Source organism: Pagrus pagrus, assembly GCF_965226575.1.
Source record: "Pagrus pagrus genome assembly, chromosome: 1".
NCBI classification, from domain to species: domain Eukaryota; kingdom Metazoa; phylum Chordata; class Actinopteri; order Spariformes; family Sparidae; genus Pagrus; species Pagrus pagrus.
In genome coordinates this window covers 20,249,831-20,268,794 of record NC_140185.1, presented here as the reverse complement: position 1 = coordinate 20,268,794, position 18,964 = coordinate 20,249,831, and the positions used below count along the sequence as shown (strand labels likewise).

Here is an 18,964-nt window from a genome sequence, read left to right as displayed (position 1 = left end):
AAACAGAGTGAAGCCGGTGAATCATCTGATAATGAACAACACACACACTAAATAAAAGATTTACATTTATTCTGTAGACACCAGTAAAGCCTAAATTAAATGATCATATTAAAAAAAACATCATCTCCAAACAATTGGATAACAGTATTGTGTTTTGTTGAGTAATATTTTGTGCTGAGATTCCAAAAAAGATCAACAGAGGCTGGAATGGAGGATTTGTGATCATAAAAAGAAAAAGAAAATCAATATCAGAGCAAATTTACCTTATAAAATAATCACATATATAAAAAACAAAGAAATGCATTTAAAGATTGTATATCTCAGGCTTCTTGTATGCATCATAACTGAACAATCCAGGTCTGAGGTCTAAACAAAACCAGACACGGACAATCACTTCAACACACATTCTGTCTGCCTTGTAGCATGCACGGCTCCTTTCCACTTGGCCGATCATGTCATTACACAATTTCACTGACTTGCTAACTTCTCCTTAACTAATCACAAAACTTTGCAACAAGCCATTTTGTCCAAATGATCGTCATTAAAACCCAGGCACATTAGATTAAAGGCCCGTGGTTTTGGATAGCGTTTATTTTTCCTTGGCACACCTCAAATGTTATCCCGGACTTAAATCTTTTCTGTAAACCTGAGGCATCATCTGTGTCCCTAACTGGTGGTGTTTCACACCGGTCTTCGTCCTCTGGGCTGCTGTCCACCTTAACGTGGGTCGTACATGTTGGCCAGTTTCTGAAAGCGTGGTCCCCAGTCGTTGAGGTAGTCGTAGTCTTGGTCTCCGTCAGAGCTGCCTGAAGCGATGGAGCTGAGGCTGCCTGCCAGTGAACCCTCTCCCTCATAGTCATAGATCAGAGCGGTGTCGTATGGAGGCATGTTAGGATCGTTGTCTGCAGCCTCCAGGCCCTGAGGGGAGAAAAGTTACAGTTTTTTTCAGTAAATATGGGTAAAGAAAACTTCAAGATATAATTCACTCTTGAACTAAAAGATACTTTCTTATATTCAGTCTCTGAAGACCTCCTTATGTAAACAAAGTGATCTGTAATTGAGTAACATTACTCTAATACTGTTGAACTGACGCGTCCTATTTCAAAACATTATCACATAATTGTAGAAGATGCTGAAACTGAGGTCACAGGTAAATAACATTATGTCATCTCAACTTCCCATAAAATCTCTAAAACAAGAAGTGGAACAGGAAGGTTTTACCTGCAGACCATACTCAGTGTTGTAAAAACACTTAAAAATCAAACAAACAAACAAAAAAAGAATTATGTTATTATTTATAGTCGGTATTCTCTTAAAAAGACACTATTGAACATCAATCTGACACTGTTTCTAGTTCAGGGTGTGTCATGCTAGTAGCGGCTAATATAGCCACAAGCTGCAATTCCAGGTGGAGATGAGGAGCGGGCTACTCCACACCCAACTTTTTGTAATAGTTTTTTAAATTTTTAAACATATAGTCTTCAACCTTCACCAAAACTGACTCAAACGACACTTGAAGCAATTAATGAGAGTTCACACAGCTCATTAATTCCAGCAGAATAACAGGAGTTTGACAAAAAAATGGAAAAAGTAAACATTTAGTGCCTGATCACATTGGATATATGTATGGGCATGTCTTTATCTGTTAAACCTTTAACAGCTTTAACAGGATTTATTTGTCCTGTGTTAGCCTGTTGATTAGAAGGAAAATCAATATCTTTGGGAATCTTATTAGCTAAGGGTATGATGGGTATACCCTTTTATATAACTATAGATTATAGTTGTGTGCTTTACAGTAAATTTTGGTTGTGAATTTTAGGTACAGCAGGGTCATAGTAGAAGCCTCTCACATCATTGATGTAGTCCTCGATGTCAGTGGGGTCTGCAGGAGGCCTTCGTGGGTAGATAGGTGAGGGCAGGTTATGCGGGGCATCCTTCCTGAGGGGCTGCTTGCCTCGAGGAACACCAGGCCCTGGGTAGTAGGAGCCCGGGGTCGAAGGTGCATCATGGGGATTCCACAGCAGGTCGACGTTAAAGGCGTTCTGCAAGGTGAGAGGAAGAGGATACAGATTAACTCTGTATGTGTAAAAATACAGTGATGATAAAGTGGAAAAACAAACAAAACCACATGAGAAACCACAATAACAAAAGGGAATATATCAGAAGTTTTGGTGACATCAGTGGCATTTAAATACCATGAAGTTCCTGTTAAATACAACCAGTGAGACTGTCTTCATTATGGATTCACAATCCCTGCACCCACGTAAGAACAGCGTCCATTTCAGCTTGACCCCAGGATCGGTCAGACCTCCCCTCTTCACTTTTGACCTGGGCAGCCTTACCTCGTCCTCCTCACCCCCTCCTTGCTCATCGTAGTTGAAGACATTGTCACGGATGTCGTCTTCCGATTCCCCGACAAGCAGACCTGTTCCTTTCTTGATATGGTGGCGTCTCCTGCAGGTGGTCACCGCCACAGCCAGGAGGAGCAGCACTGCAATCAAATAGACGGAAACCACCAAGTCTTAATTATTTGTTTATCTGGTTATAGGGCTGCAACTCATATGAAGTAGTCCCTCTCAATCATCACTTATGAGCTGCTCACTTAATTCTTGTAGGGAAAGATTTTGAAGACTGAATGATGTGTTCGAGTTGAGACTTACACAGCAGGAGTGCAACACTGGCCATGATGATGATGAGAAAGATGAAGCTGATTCCCACACTGGAGCCGAGGATAGCCCCCGTCGTAGACCTACAATCTCCAAAGGAGTCGCAGAGACACACAGTGATATTGACCTGAGAATAGGAACTCAGAACTGGACTTCCAGAGTCTGACACCAGCACTGTGACCATGTACTCTCCTGCCTCCAGCTCCACGAGGGGCTGAAGCACAGCGTGAGTGTCTGAAGAGGGAAGGAAAATGGAGAAAGGTGTGAGATTTATGGAAAAATTGGTTCATGCAGATGTGCTGCAGCCTCACTGCTGATGCTCTTTACTTACCGTTGACTTGAATAACAGTCCAGTTGAGTGACAGATCATAGTGCATTTCAAAGGTGAAGGGTGCAGCTTGCGGAGGCAGATCTTCATCCACAGCGGTCACAACCAGACCAGAACTCTTCCGGCCTGCACTCTTACATACAGAGCCACTCAGAGGGAAGAGCTGAGGGGGGAAGTCATTGGTCTCCTTCAGTGTGATGACCACAGAGGCAGTGGAAGACATACCATCAGCATCTACACAGGAGAAGATACAGTACATACACAGCTTATTCAATTGTCATGTTTATGTCAGCCACAAGTAAGTTTTCTAACATTTATTTCTTAGGAGATTTGCAAAACCTGCCCTGTGGGGTAAAATGTATGCTTAATTCACCTGGTTGCCAGATTGAGGAGGTAAACTGACCTGTAACCTTGATGACAGCATTGTAGATGTTGTTTTTAACATGTGGCGATCGCATGTTAAAGGTTCTCCTGGCACTAATGTCTCCCGTATCCCGGTCAATGTCCAGCCACCTCTCGGGATCTCTGCTAATCTCATACCTGCCACAGAGAGCCGAGGTAGAGTTAAAGACATACAGACTGCCCAATTAGTTTGCCATCTTTCTTAAAAACACAACATACCTCAGATCAGAATTATCAGGGTCAAAAGCGATGTTGTTCTTCAGTAAAGTCCCAGGAACCACAGACTCGGGGACAACAATCTGTATGGGGTCCTCTCTGAAATGTGGAGCCTCATTCTCGTTCACAACAGTCACAGCGACTGTGGCGGTGCTCACTGGGAGGTTGGGTGCCTTGTTGCTCAGAGGATTGACATTTTCCACCATCAGAATCAGGGTGTACTCATCCTGTGCTTCAAAATCCAAAGGCTGCATGATGAAACAGAGCAGAAAAGGCCGTTCGCGGAAGGAAAACTTTGCACTGCACTGTGGTTAAATCATTAAGAATGAATGATAAATCTATATGTAAATTTCAGCCATTTGAAACTTATACACCAGCCTGCATAAAATCTAGCAAAAGCATTGTATGAGTAACCTGTAGTTTACAAGTCAACCACTAGAGGGTATTGTTGAGTTGTGTCTGAGATACTGAAAGCCCATTCTGACTTTAAAGGACAATACCAGACATTTCCAAAATTTTAATTATTCCTGCACCCTGGAACCGATCAGTCAACATTTGTGACCCATTAGCTAGAATATAGAAAACTTAAGGGGAAAAATATTTGTGAACTGGGAGGTCACTGCGATGTAAAACCAAGGTATATTGGATTTCTTATGAGCACAGAAATAACTTGTTGTTGTTGTTGCTTGTACCTTCACCACTGTAAGAACGCCCTCGTTGGTGGCACGATCAGTACCGATGGCGAAGTAGCCATCAGGGTCGTTGGAAATGAAGTATTTGGCCTCCCAGTTCCCTGTTCCATGATCGTCCCTGTCCGTCACATTCACCCGGCCGATCTCGTAGTCCTTCCTGTTCTCCACTGCTATCATACTGTACTACAGGCCCCACACACAAAACAGATCAAAAGATTAATATCAGTGTGACAAAATGATTTTCAATTATATATTTGAAATATTCAGAACTATCCGAATAATGTTGTCAGAGACTCACCGAGGCGGGGCTGAACTGTGGGGCGTGGTTGTTGATGTCAGACACATGTATGATTGCCACACCTTCACTTGTCAGTCCCATGCCCCCCATATCAGCAATCTGCAGCTTTAATCGGAAGCTTTTCACCACCTAGGACAGAACATAAGTCATTTCAGCTAAATGAACCCTACTGTGATATCTGCAAATATCCGCATCTTAACCATAATCTGAGTTTTACCTCTCGATCCAGGCCTACGTCTCTTGTGTAGATGGCTCCTGTCTCGTTGTTGATACCAAACATCGTCTTGGTAACAGCGTTGGCAGGAATGCTCTCCTGGCCAACGATAGAGTAGCTCAGAAAAGCGTTTTCTGTCTTTGGGTCATCTTTATCAGTGGCTGACACTGACATCACTGACGTGCCTGTCAAAAATAATCGAAAGCTTCGGTCAGCTGGAAAGATCTGTCAGAACGAATCAATGATATTTGACATTTGTGCTGAGGCTGCAGGATTCACTGAGATCACGTCAAACTTTGCAAAACATTTAACATTTTATCTTACAGCGTACAATTCTTAAAATGGAAAGACGATATGGCTCTAGGTCAGGGCTTGTGCCCCAAACTGGCCCGCTGGATGTTTCTAGCAAAAAAACATCTGTTTTGCTCTGCCTTGTTCAAGAACAGGATAACCACTGATGCAGTGTGTTATACATGGACGTACCTGGGACTGAGAACTCAGAGACAGTGCCAACAAACTGGCTCTGGGTGAAGGCAGGTCTGTTGTCGTTCTGATCCAGGACCACTATCTCTATGGTGGTAGGATTCTCGAGTCTCTCTCCACTGGGGGACAGCGCGAAGGCTTTCAGCTACACACACACAAACACACAAACAGATACAACAGAGACACGTTTCTTAATAAAATCTGCATTTATGAGATTGTTGCTTCTTACAGTTAAATATTGCAACCCTCGTGCTTTCAATGAGGGAAACAGGCCAACCAAGGTGACTTTTGGTATTCGTGGTATCTGCACAAAACATATGCTGGAAATGGCAGAAAGATATGTGCAGGATGTTCGGTTCAACATCATTAGTTTCATCACAGGAATCTGGTCTGAAACATTTTGAAGTCTCTCCCAAGATGCCCATAAAAACCCCTGGAAACTGACCTCTGGCTGTTTGCACCATATCTGAGACACTGATGTATTATTTACGACAAAAACATGGACATGTGCTTTGAAAACCATCGTGTAAGGTCTCAGTGAGTGCATTGTAGCTTGTGTTAGTTAAGCACCTCTGCTGATTGTACTTTAAAACACATTTCAAGTGGCTGGGTGATTTGAAATGTTACTCCCATAAATGCTCTCTCACCGTGAAGGTGTCGTATTTCTCTCTGTCCAGCGGCCGCTTGCTCCTGATTACTCCGGTTTTATCATCGATCTCGAACAGATTCTTGGGATCCTGGTCCACCCCCGGTCCCTCTAACTTGTAGATCACCTCACCTTTAAAGATTTTGTCCGATTTGATCTAGACAGAGAGAGGAGAGATGAAGTTGATGATTACAACCTCAAGGGAAAGTATGAGGAGGATTGTAAACCACATGTCGTAACACCAGATGTGAGCATGTTGACAGTCAGGGACCTTGACACAGGAGTGTTTAAGCCCAGAGAGGCCTTTGACTTATGGCAGGAAGTGGGATTCAGGAGTAATAATAGCAAGGAGTCTATATTTCATGCATTTTGCATTCACTTTCTTTGACATACGCTCTCTGCTCCATTTTCATCACCATGTAAAAATGTCTCAATGTTTCTCCTTGCACGGGAGGATTTATACATTTACTGGTCATCTGTAGCAGCCTTAACACAACATTTACATTTCACATGAGTTTTAAACACCCGTCTGTGCTGCTGTCATCATCTGTGATGAAGAATTACAATCAACAGTGCATGGCTGTATGTGCTGTGTTTTAACTGGGTTTAATATAAGAGTAAAATAAGAGTAATACACAGTCAGCTATCAGCTCATTTTGCATGGTGAGGATTTTGTCCAAGACCTTCTTCTGTACCAATCTAATTTTTTGTCATAGTCTAGGTAGCTGAATATCCAAAGACATAAAGGTAGCACACACACACACTTTTTGTCAAGGACATGTATCTTTCTGCCTCATTCTTGGGCATCAAGTGCATATTTAATGCCTTCAAAGAGTTTTCATTTTAAAAACATCCAGTGTGAAACACTGAAAACTCAGTCACAGACAATGTTTTAACCAACGTATAAAGCTAAAATCTGCCAGCAAATTTGACAGTAGCTGGCTACAAACGAGAAGCTTGCTTTAGTCTACCTCTGTTTGAAATTATGGGACCCATGTTTCAAGATTACAGAATAATTTGAGCGGTAAATCTGCTCCTGTTATCATTCTTAACTATATATGACATATGTGAGAATGGAAAAGGCATTAACTCTTGCTCTATGCCCTGGACAGTTATTTCCCTGTAGAGCTGCAGTAGAGGGATAGTGACAGAAAGAGGGAATTTTGTACTGAGACCGTAACTTTGGCAGAAATCCACTTGATTTATAAAACTCAGACAGCTGAAGCCTCATATTAGCCAGGGTTGTCAACCATCATGCTTTTGGCTTGAGACCCACTCTCAGTTTCTAAGCTCTCACGCTGCTCAGACAAATCTCTCTGAGATTCCCCCACCCACCAGGAACACAGAAAAAAGACTGGATGTTGTCCCTCTCTTTTACTGACCAGTATGAACAGGAAGCCTGTTTCAGTGTGGGCCTACATAGTGTTTTTAGACACTCTTGGAAAATTGTGACCCTATACTTTAAGTACAATTTATATCAGAAATGAAAATGAAATTCTGATTTGACAGTTTTACCTGGACAAGGTCTTCAGGAACTTGCTTGCTATTCTCCAGCACTCTTATCGGAGGGATGATCCAGTCCCTCTTCACCCTCACCACTTTTCTCCATGGGTAAAGGGTCCGAGGGTGCAGCTCTTCTTCATTGTGATTAGGTTTTGCAGAGCTCCACACCTGAAGGAAACAACAATATCATGAAACTCACAAAAGAACGTTAACTAGACATTAACACACATTGCAATTTACAGCAGCAAAGGAGGACGTTGGGTAATGCAGTAGTAGTATGAACGAAGAACCACAAAGCTGGGGTGGATTGTTAATGGTGCATTTTTTTTTGACTTAGTCAGGTTCTGAGCCAATTCTCATTCTGTTGTAAAAGCTCTGACTTGTTCGTGCAACTTTAAACCAATAACAATTGTCTTGTGCAGCACTAAACCCAGGATACAGTTACTCACATACTTGCCAACCCTGCCAAATTTCCTAGTAAACTCCCTTTTTGACTGCCCTCTCCTGGATTCCTCCAGGCATCACAAGTCTCCCGTATTTCACCCAATTTCAGACAATTTATCCCACTTTCTCCTCTGTTAGTTATCATAACCTGTTCCTGGTACGGTACAGCATGTAGTCTGCCGTACTGTTGCACCTCGTTGTCCTCAGTGAGTGAGAGGCAGACAGAGAAATGGAGATGAGAAAGAATATTTAAACGAATTTCAGACGCCTTGGAGAGAAGAATTCCTGCTTCTTACATAAAGTTTTAAAGGACAGGGCTGTAAAATCTGCCACGGATGTTGCACCGCGTCAATCCCCATGGAGGGCCTGACAAACAAGAGGGCAGTAGTGTGCACAGAGTTTCTGAGGGGACAGGGAAAAGTGCCACAGATTCATACAAGTTTATGTCAGAGGGCAAATTATTCTGCGTGGTTTTATAAGAGAAATAAAAGTAAAATTACTTGACATAAAAATGCTGTTGCATTTTGCTTGTTATTTTGTTATTTACACTCTTTAAATGCCACCAGAATGCGGGAAACACAGTCCTCTAATCTCAACGTTTTTCGGGGTAGGACCCACTGAACCCTATTTTGGTTTTGAAAATCCTCCTTATTTTTGAGGTCTCAAGGTTGGGTGTATGGTGACGCACTTAAGTTACGTACGTACCTAAGTAAAGTTGCAAAAGTAACTTGGCTGACTAATTTTAATGCAAACCACAATCTTTTCTTAGACCTTACCAAGTAGTTTTTCTTTTAAACCAACTGTAAGACAAAGGTCCAGCATGGACGTCAGATATAGTGTTTTGGGAGTCATTGGCAATCAACTCATTTCGCCATTTAAGATTTGAGGATGTGTTGAGCATAATGTATGTGCAATTCTGCTACATAAAAGACAAAATACGTCATTTGCAGCTGTTTAAATTCATGTCAGGAGTCTCCCTCAGCTCTGCAACACTCCCAGTGGCCTGATGGAATGACTGTATGCTGACTGTAGCGCTGAGGCTGTCTGTAATGTGGAATCCATGAGATTGTCCGGGGCGGAGGGGCCGCAGGGCTGCAGCCTCAGGTTTCACACACTAATACATGTCTTTGTCAGCTTCCTTTGATCTGCGTGCAAATTCATCTCAGGACGGGGAAACACAAACACTCATGCTAATTTCACGAGTTCTCATTGACCACATTGCTCTCTTGACTTTGTTCACACAAATACGCACACACACACACCCACAACACACACACATACACACACACACACACACACACACATACACACACACACACACACACACACAACAGCTGTCGACTATGGATTTAGATCCTGCGCTTTCCCACCCGCATTCCCACTCACACTCACAAATTCCCCTTTATGCTCAGCTCTGCACCTGACTGGGAGTTTGGGGTCACCTTACGGATCTGCTCTGCTGTAGGAATTCCACAGACACACTCATATATATGCTTTCACACACACACACACACACACACACACACACACAAGCTGATGTACATGCATCAACAAAACACCCACCCACGCATAAGCACATGTACACATTTCCGTAAGTTGCTTCCGTCTCTTCTGTGGGAATTCACCGGATTCAGCATTATTTGACATATGTTAAACAGTTTAAAGGCATAGTCCATAAAACAGGAAATAAATTTGGATGTATTAAGTGACCAAAAAGCCATGTCTGCTTTAGATGCAGCTGAACATTCATTAATAACCACAAAACCACAAATAAATAAGCTAAATAAAGAATCAGGGGATATATTTGTGAATATTTTGTGAATGGCCCGTGATCCCTGCCCTGTGATCAGATATACTGATCCTTTGGCACGCTGCTCGCTGGACAGTGAAGGCAGGAATGGCAACCATGGCAGGCATGCGCAGATCGAGTCAGAGGGCAGGCTAATCTTAGACTGTTCTATATTCCCGACCCCTGCCTATTTAACTTTTTGTAGCCATCGTCATGTACAGTCTCACAGGGATGTTTACACTCACATTCCAGCAGTGCATGTCACCCACACCAATTCATCCTGATAGCTATCTACTTCCATACTCAATGCTGCATACTGCATGTATGAGCTCTCAAACTTCCACTCACATAGCACACATTCTGCATTGCTACCTAACCTCAACATCAATAACAGCTGCATCACAGTTGTATTTCCAAGTATAGCACTTTCTAAGTTTGCCTGATTTGTGGACACTCGGGCTAACATGACCGCCTTTTTTCTAACTTGGAGAACGCACACACTGGGAGGTGCACACCAGTGGGATCCTCAGCGCAAATTCATCAAACTTAAATACACATCACACACCTCTTCTCGAGTACACCGTGCCTTTTTCATAAAGATGAATGTGGTATGGTTCACTGCAGCTTGACTTTGAAGTTAGTTAAAGTAATCGATAAATATGAATGAAGTCATGAGCAGCGTACAAGTACAAGTACCTCAAAATTGTACATGGCTGTAATACATATTGACACATCTAAGTTAAGTGTATTGGCATGCTAACACTTGCTAATTAGCACTAAACATGAATTGTGGCTGACGATGATACAAATATAAGTTTTGCAGGTCATATGTCATCATCTAAATGATGTTGCTAAAAGTGTGCACAACACTTAGGTAATACATCTCACTTCAAGCTACAAATATAATCCACATGGTAGTGCTCAAGTTGGAAGATCCCCAGACTTGTCAGCATACATCATCTGGGGACCATAAGTGTCTGTACAAAACTTGGCGCCAGTCCATTTTGTAGATGTTGAGATATTTCACACTTTGACCTGCTGGGGGTTGCTACTGGAAGTGTCCCGGGATCACCAAAGTCATGGGACACATCATCTGGCCACTATGGATATCTGCAACACATTTCTGGACAAACCATCTAGTAGTTAGAGAAAGATGTAACTATAAACTAAAATGTCAACCTACTTGTTGGTGACCATCTCAATCAGTCCACCATATATTCCAGTCTATACCAAAGTGGTGGACCAATACAGACTGACAGACCAGCGTTACCATCCCATTGCGCTGCTAGCATGGCTAAAAATTGAGATTCAACCATTTTACCCATGGATTGCTAAAATATTGCATTTGCTAAAGAATAATAAAAAAAAAATGTAAAAAACATTTAAATCCACTTGATCTGGAATTTCTTTTGGATCAGCATAAAATTGTACTCATTCATAGATACCAGCCATTTAGATAGCCAAATTTCATCAAGATCCAAGCATTATTCACTGAGTGTATCTGAAAGTGAGAAGAAAATTCCTGGATACGTCCCTAAGTCTGGATCCACAATGGAATTAATGGGATCTGTTCTGGGCTGAGGCCCATCCTCCATCCAGGTTTCATGGAAATTAAAAGTTTCTGTATAATCCTGTCGACAAAACAACCAAACAACTAACGGATATGGGCTAAAACATGACCTTCTTGGTGTAATAAAATGATGTTGTTTTGTGTACTCAGTATCAGTTGTGATCTGTGCATTAAACAACTGATATACAGTATGAGGGAACTGGAAACAACCTCAGACAAGACCCTGATGAATGCAAAAAATCCCAAAACATTTGGTGGATAACGCATTGTAAAGGTTGGCTATGTGTTTTAAAGTTTGATGTACCAATGTGACCACCTTAACAGTGTCAGTTAAACTGTACATTCACTATACTGGGGTCATGCTGAAGCAAACCACAACAACAACAAAGCTTTCCAGTTTTTCTAGAATATAAAACATGAAGAGAGGCAGAAAGCTATCAAACATTTGTTATTTCACACACTTCCTTTACACACACCCGATCTGAACTGAAGTGTTTTGGACAGTGGCTCCACTAAGTGTCTGCCTCTGTTATAATGTTTTTACCAGACCGAAGTGCAGTAACACAAAAAGTGTCATGTTACCAATTAGACCAATGAGAGCCTCGTCTGACAGGCTGAGCGATGACACCACCGGCAGATTAACTGTTTTAGAGGCTTTTCCCAGAAACCTTTACAGCTTGGCCTTTCACCTCGGGCCCTCACAGAAGTATGGACAGCTTGTTTCGGGATGATATGCCCTCACAGCAAGAACACACACTTAAGCACTCTGTTGCTGAGGAAGTGTTTAATGTGCTCGAGAAAGTTCGCTTCTGCCCCTGCGATGTTGACTTTGGAGAACAAAAGTTATTTTTCCCATTGCAGATAGTATTCCTGTTCATCTGGAATACTTTAAATCAAGAGACCTACTGAATCATAGTCAAATCTGCCCCCTTTTTTTATAAGTATAAGCCTGAATTGGAAAACAGCATCGTAAAAGTTTTCATTTAATAATAAGAAGGAGTAAACACCACTGCCTCTGTTCTAAAGAGTGTCTCCTCTCCTGATATGTGTGAGCAGAACAGTCGCTCAGATAACTCAAGAAAAGACCGTCCAGCCGAGAAGGGATGCCAGCAGCATGCCTGACAGTCCCTTCGGCCGCAGGGTTAGAGGTCACACAGGTGTCCCTGTGGTCACTTCTGTTACTGGTCCTCAGACATGGACATTCAACCAGTTCGACACCGACAGAACTGTTCCCACACACCCACTCATTGCTAAGTCATGACTGGGCCTGGCATGGGTATGGACAGCCTATTTATGGTGCCACTACCAGTGTGAGTCCCTCTTGCAGCAGATGTCTAAGCTTTAGGAATGCTGAGCAAGGTTATAATATTAAACCATGACTGATTAGGGCTAAATAGATAAATATAAAGAGTATCAATCATTTCTTCCCTTATAAAGGATATTTAGGAATCTACCTGATGTGAAAGAGGCACACATTTACTATCAACAGCGATACAATGAAGTGATGAACCTCCACTTTCCCAGTATAGCTGTTTTTTGTATCTCTACATGGGTTAATTGACTTATTTATTGGGGAAAGCAAATAGCAAACTCATCATAACATAGCTGCCTTATTTTTGTGCTGGACCAGTAAAACAACAGCTGTCACCACTTGGTCTTCCATGTCTAAGTCTGTAAAAAGTGTCAAGGTTAAAAAGAGGGGCGGAAATTGACTTCAGGCGGCTAGTTGTTATGATCTGGCCGTTGTCTCTCTACCCTTTGCTCCCTCTGAAACCCTACCCAGTGTAAAACAGCCTGCAGGTATCCACACCCAGCAGGACCTGTGATTCAGACTCTAAATCCTCTGACTGATTGTTTCCGATGAGTGAGACCTCAGCGGCAGCTGGACGCTGCTACAGACTCTTGATTTGTACCCGATTTCATGGTCTCGGAGCGGCCCACTCTTCTTTCCGCAAGGAGGATTACAGAGCGGGACAAATGGCATCACGCATGCATCTGCACAGCTGTTGCTGCTGCCCACTCCTCAACACAACATACACCAGCAGGTTCGAACACTGCCTGATTCAAAACAACAGCAGCTCAGTGAAAATGAAAAAAGATCAACCGAAAGCTATCAGGTGACACTGAGGGAAGTCTTTGGATTGGACTGACAGCTGCTGACGCTTAAATTAATTATTTGTTAGAATTTGTAACAGTTTTCTATGGTTTACTTATGAAATGTTTGTACTTCATCAGAGAGGAACACTGGAAAAGCATAAAATATCTTGTTTACGGTTTTCTTTCCAGACAAAACACTAAAATCTGCTTGTTTAGTTTGTGTTTATCTCACATGAGAGCTTTTAGCAACTGCTATTTAGCACGTAGCAAATTGTCCAACATGAAGGAAAAAAATAGAGACTTGAGATTCCTTGGTGATACAAATTCACTCATTAAAGGAACACTCCACCAAAAATGTATCATCAGGCTTTCAGCTGCTGTAGTCCTGAAAGGTGGCTTTAAAAAGTTTACTGCTTGTTTCATGGTTAAGGATGGTAGCTGTCGTCCAGCATGTCAAGCGTCATTGGGTATGCAATGCATCCACAGACAATTCACAGGATTATGTTTATACTGAAGATCATATCGAGGTCCAGAAGATTTGACCGAAATATCTTTTGCGTAATGTCATTACAGTCCTTGGTTCGTGCACTGTGACTAACTGGTTTGCCCTGTGGCTGTGTAAGCTCTCAATCACTCCTGTATATTTTCAGTGATTTTCTCCACAATCAGTTTTGCATGGAATATGAACACGAAACACAAAAGCAGCATAAATCCGCCACTTCTAACCACACGGACACTGAAACTTTGCAGACACTTTTAACAAGGTCAGAGACACTTCACTGAGATCTGAATTATTCATTTCCACAGCTTTTCACAACATCTGCAACATTTAGACTGAATTATAGAGCACAACAAAGCAAAGACTTCCCTCAGGACTCACTGGAGGCCAACTCACTCAACCTCCCAACCTGGGCTCCATTACTACTCCAAACAGAGCAAAAGACTGATGATGGCTGGAAGTGCTGTTGGTAATAAGTCAGTTTACATTGTCATCCATTTTGGATTTCACAATGCCGTCTACTGACAGGGGCTACTAATGATGCCCTGAGCCCCTCTGTACACATCTGGAGTCTCGTCCTCCTCAGAACACTTCATCATCCTCTTTCCAACTGGGATGAAGTGTTTAGATCAGCCACAACCTTGTGATTGCAGAGCCAGTTTGGTGCCTCTATTGATTAAAATCTGGTAGAAGACATCACTCAGGTAAAAGCATAAACTGTATATTTGAAGAGCGGGGCAGCTAAAGGCCAACTCTAACCAGGATCACGCTCTGAGGGGGCAGGAAGTGAAGAATCATGTGCTGAAATTTGGGGTTTGGCTGTTGACAATTGTATTATGGTTTTGTTTTGTGTTTGTACTCCACACCACAATGTAATGGCCAAGAGTAAATTAAAAAAATCTGAAATCTGAATCTAGAAGCATATAGCAGAGGAAGAGAGGGGGCAGTATCACACGATCCCAGTGCCTTTACAGCAGCCTATCCAATCCATGTTCAGTCACCTGGTATTGACATTTTTACAGCAATCAGAAAGTGGAGAAGGAAACACTCCCGACACTACCTCCATTGCTCAAGCGCCTTTGCTCTTTTATAGAGTCAAAAGTTGAACTAAATCAACTAAAGATAACATTGTCCACAGTCCACATGATAAGGACAACTTTAACATTTCTTATTTTGAGTCTCATTTCATTTACAGGCAGCTCACGCTGGATATAAAACAGAAAACAAACAGAGAACAACTGACAATGCTCAAATAAATCTGCATGTTGAGTTAATTTTAGTCGACAGTAGCTACGAAGAGACAATGATTTTTCTTACCTGACAAAGCAGAGTACCCAGCACACACACCATCAACATCCTTGCTGCCATCCTCAGTACCTGCACTCAGAAACTCAGCATGAACAGACCTCTGATGACTCAAAGATCTGACGCTCCTCCACTAAGAACTGGGCTCCTGAGTGGCTCTACCCTGAAACCTGTCCCTTTCTTTCCTTCCTTCTCTCTGTCCTCTTGCACTTGCAGTCTCTCTCCCTCTCTTTGCTTGCTTTCCTCTCCCAGTGTTTGTCTCTCACAGCTCCTCCCTGTCCATGGCTGGGGTATGTCTCACAGTCGTGGGGTAAGGGGTTAGAATTTCAGCAGCGGCCCTCCCATGTACCCCAGCACATGTGCTGTCACTCAGAGCGAGACAGAGAGGCAGAGAGAGATGAAGAGAGAAGCAGGGCAGCTGTTGGTGGTGTAGACAGAAAACAGTGTCTACACCAGTTAAAAGTAGGTAAACTTAATTAAACACTTTTCAGAACGATGGATGGTGCTTTACGGAGAGACAAAGGAAGGGGGAGAAGAGAAAAAACAAAAACATAGGACATTAATAATGGACCAAAACCCAAAGATGTAGAAACAAACAGAAGCTGAACCAGAGAATGTTTCATTTACTCGATGATTAAGTAACAAACTTTAACAGTTTTAAAATGTGTTTGCCTTTAATCAGTTAATTTGTTTCAGCCCCACACAGAACTAACAATTCACAAATACATTCAAAGCAAACCCTCGATCACTTTAGATTGAAGTTATACCACTTTCTTGACAATTACACTTAAAGACTAAGAGGCAAACATCTATCTCCATTGGCTCATTATGATAAGTTGTCATAACAACTGCTTTCCGTTTCTGTTAAAACTGAGAAATCAGAATCTGCCACAAAAATCACTTCAGTAATTCCTTGACCACACTCCACATCGTTCAGAAGTCTTTTGGCATCTGTTGCTGCCACACTGAGAGGAAACCAGTGGCACTTTTTTCACTTCCAGGCCCCACTTAATGCCGTAATGTACTCGATTTCAATTCAACTCAACAGGCTTTTTGTTGTGATATTTGACACATGTTGCCAAAGCACAATTGCGATTGTGAAAGTATATGTTAAAGGGTAAGTTGTCTGTTATTATGTACTTTTGTGAAGTGTTGTAGTCCACAAAACATTTCTGGAGCTTCACAGCAAAGCAGCGTCTGAGACTGAAGTAAAGATTGGACTTAAATACGAATTAAACCAAAAAGGGGATGAAGTGTAGGTGGAGTGAGGCAGAGAAACACAGGTGAGGGTAATGAGTGGAGGAACCAAGAGAACAGGGAAGGAGCTAATAGGCTGGAAAGAACGACAAATCCTCCATCGGCATGGAGGTGAGAAGATAAGACAGAGGTATAGAGATAAGATAGGTGAGATCGAATTTTTATATTTTTTGGATGAACTTATCCTTTAAAGGTCTTATTTGTAAGGAACGTAGATTTTTGAGTCTCATTCCTAACTCGTCAAAACCTGATGCTTTGCGCTGGCTTTGACTAGTTGGGAATGGGACTCAAAAATCAACTTTTCCTACAAAGAGGACTCTTAATGTCCATAACAATATTAGTTAAGAGCATGGAATAAATCATGAAAAAATAAATAGATGAAATAAGATGATATATATCTTTCATATGTTTTATTCAGTAGACAACAAGAGAAAATCTACTGATGATAAACCCAAATAAAAAATAAAAGAAAGACTTGTTAGTAGTAGGGATTATACAAAACCATCATTAGTGTATAAATAACAACATTGTGTTTACAGTCTTAAGTAGCTCAGCGCTTGTTTTCTTCTTAAATCCTTCTTGTCCGGATCAACCTTCATGTCATAAGGCCACATACGTAACCTCCCCGTCCAGTCGGGCTGCGTTGTGCCCTCGCACATTCAGAACATTCAGCCAGGACTCTTTGATCTCCTGCTATTTTGAACACTCTGTCAAAGCAGAAGATGAAGATCTATGGTGCTCTGTGGGTGATGTCAAAGCAGAGATTGCCATGTCTGCAATGCTTAAAATTTGACTGAAACGTGGCCATGACTGATGAAAGTTTTAGGCAATCATCTCTGTTGCAAGAAGGTGGAAAAACAGAGTGAGACTTTAACTTCTCAGGGGAGAAACAACCAGCAGGAAAGATGTGTTTGGCATTAAGAGACGTTAGACGTGGGAGTCCAGATCTCCTCAACACTACTTTCAACACCCTATCAGCAAGTCTGCTCACAGGTCGAAGGTCGATACGGATCTTTAAAAGGTAAACAACTGCGGACCACGTTGGCTTCTCTTTCACAGCAGAGACTTGCAGGGCAGACTCCCATCCATGTTAAAAAACAAAAAAGTGATGAAAGAAGGAGGCAGGTGACTGTGGTCATGCTCTACGGTACAGACCTTTTGGACCAGAGTCCATGAGTATGTCTTAGAGAATTGGGGGGTAGATTATGACTTTTGTCCTGGTGGATGGATTCTTTGGAAAAAAAAACCCCTTGCAAATTAGATTCAGACAAGTATTATAGTTGGTAAGCAGATAATAATGAGAAAGTGGAACCCTTTATCCCCTTTATTCCAGGAATGGATCTCAGAACTGGGTAAGGTGGGAGCTAAAATCAACTAAAGATTCTCCTATAGGCTAATATATAAGGCAGACAAATACCATGATAGATATTGTAGGTTTCTGCAGTTTCACTCAGTTGATTTTATAGGTGCCGGACTTATTTGCAAACATACAGAGACACTTTCTCTGTCGTGTATACTGCTCCAGTTATGACTATCATGAATGCAGGAGTGTGGATGTTGCAATGGCACCGCAGAAGGAGACATACAGAGACACTATTACATGGACACTGTTCACATTTTTTTAAAATTTTTTTTTACACATTTAGCTTTAAAGGACAGCAAGTGGACATCGAACATGTTTACTTAACATATGATGTAAATACTTTTATTTTGATAAACCTTAGTTGATTAAGCTAACCTTAGTTTATATCATTAAAAGTTTTAGGTACTTCATTTTATATTATTTTAATTATCTTTTTTCTGGTGTTGATCAAGGATTGTGCCATTGGGTTTTTCTGTGATGTGATTTTAAGTCTCTGAAATTAAAAAAATCCAATAACCTTTAAGTCCAGACTAACTTGTACATTAAGTCCATCGTGTAGGATTTTTACGGGAACCACACACACTTTATATATCTAGCACCTTTCAAAACATGTTAGTGCTTTAAAAACTAGAAAAACTATTTAAAAAACATAAAAGAAGGCGGAGTAACACAATACCTTTACATAAAAGAATAGAGAGAAGTAGGTAAATGCAAACTACCATGTAGTTACTGCAAAATTGGATAAAAGTACATAAACAAAAAAAGTTAACACTATATCAGCAGAAATTAAATTCAAAATTATGAAAACAATTGTGTATAATCACCTGAAACTAAGAACCGTTCGGTTTACATGAACGTCGGATAAGATTTTTATATCTGCTGAGGGAGAGGGTCCTCTTTCATATAGTCCGCCATGTTGCTCCACCATGTTTGTACAGGAGACCACATCTCAAATGGTCAAATCAAACACTGCCTCTAGAGGCCCTTTTCACATTTTTAGTGGTCATTGTATGGGAAGTGTGAATGAGGGGTATTCAGTTGGTCACAATCTGCAACTCCACAGCTAGATAATACTACATTCTACACACTGGACCTTTAAGTACCCAGCCCAGTCAGCACTGTAAGTTACACAGATACATTCAATTTGTAAAAATTAAAAAATTGGGCCTTAAGAACAGTAACGTTTCAACAT

At 41.5% G+C, this 18,964-nt stretch overlaps 1 protein-coding gene across 1 annotated transcript; it reads right to left on the bottom strand.

Annotated features, from left to right (window-relative positions):
- Positions 1-52: 52 nt before the first annotated feature.
- On the bottom strand, positions 53-15,367 carry cdh15 (cadherin 15, type 1, M-cadherin (myotubule)). Its single transcript, XM_084364959.1, has 14 exons — positions 15,165-15,367; positions 7,461-7,616; positions 5,947-6,102; positions 5,300-5,444; positions 4,820-5,001; positions 4,603-4,731; positions 4,305-4,487; positions 3,616-3,860; positions 3,398-3,534; positions 2,998-3,228; positions 2,661-2,900; positions 2,343-2,491; positions 1,851-2,042; positions 53-918 (listed from the first exon to the last, which is right to left on the bottom strand). The coding sequence occupies exons 1-14, from the start codon at positions 15,213-15,215 to the stop codon at positions 718-720; spliced, it is 2,397 nt and encodes a 798-aa protein (XP_084221085.1). The 5' UTR covers positions 15,216-15,367; the 3' UTR covers positions 53-717.
- Positions 15,368-18,964: the final 3,597 nt, after the last annotated feature.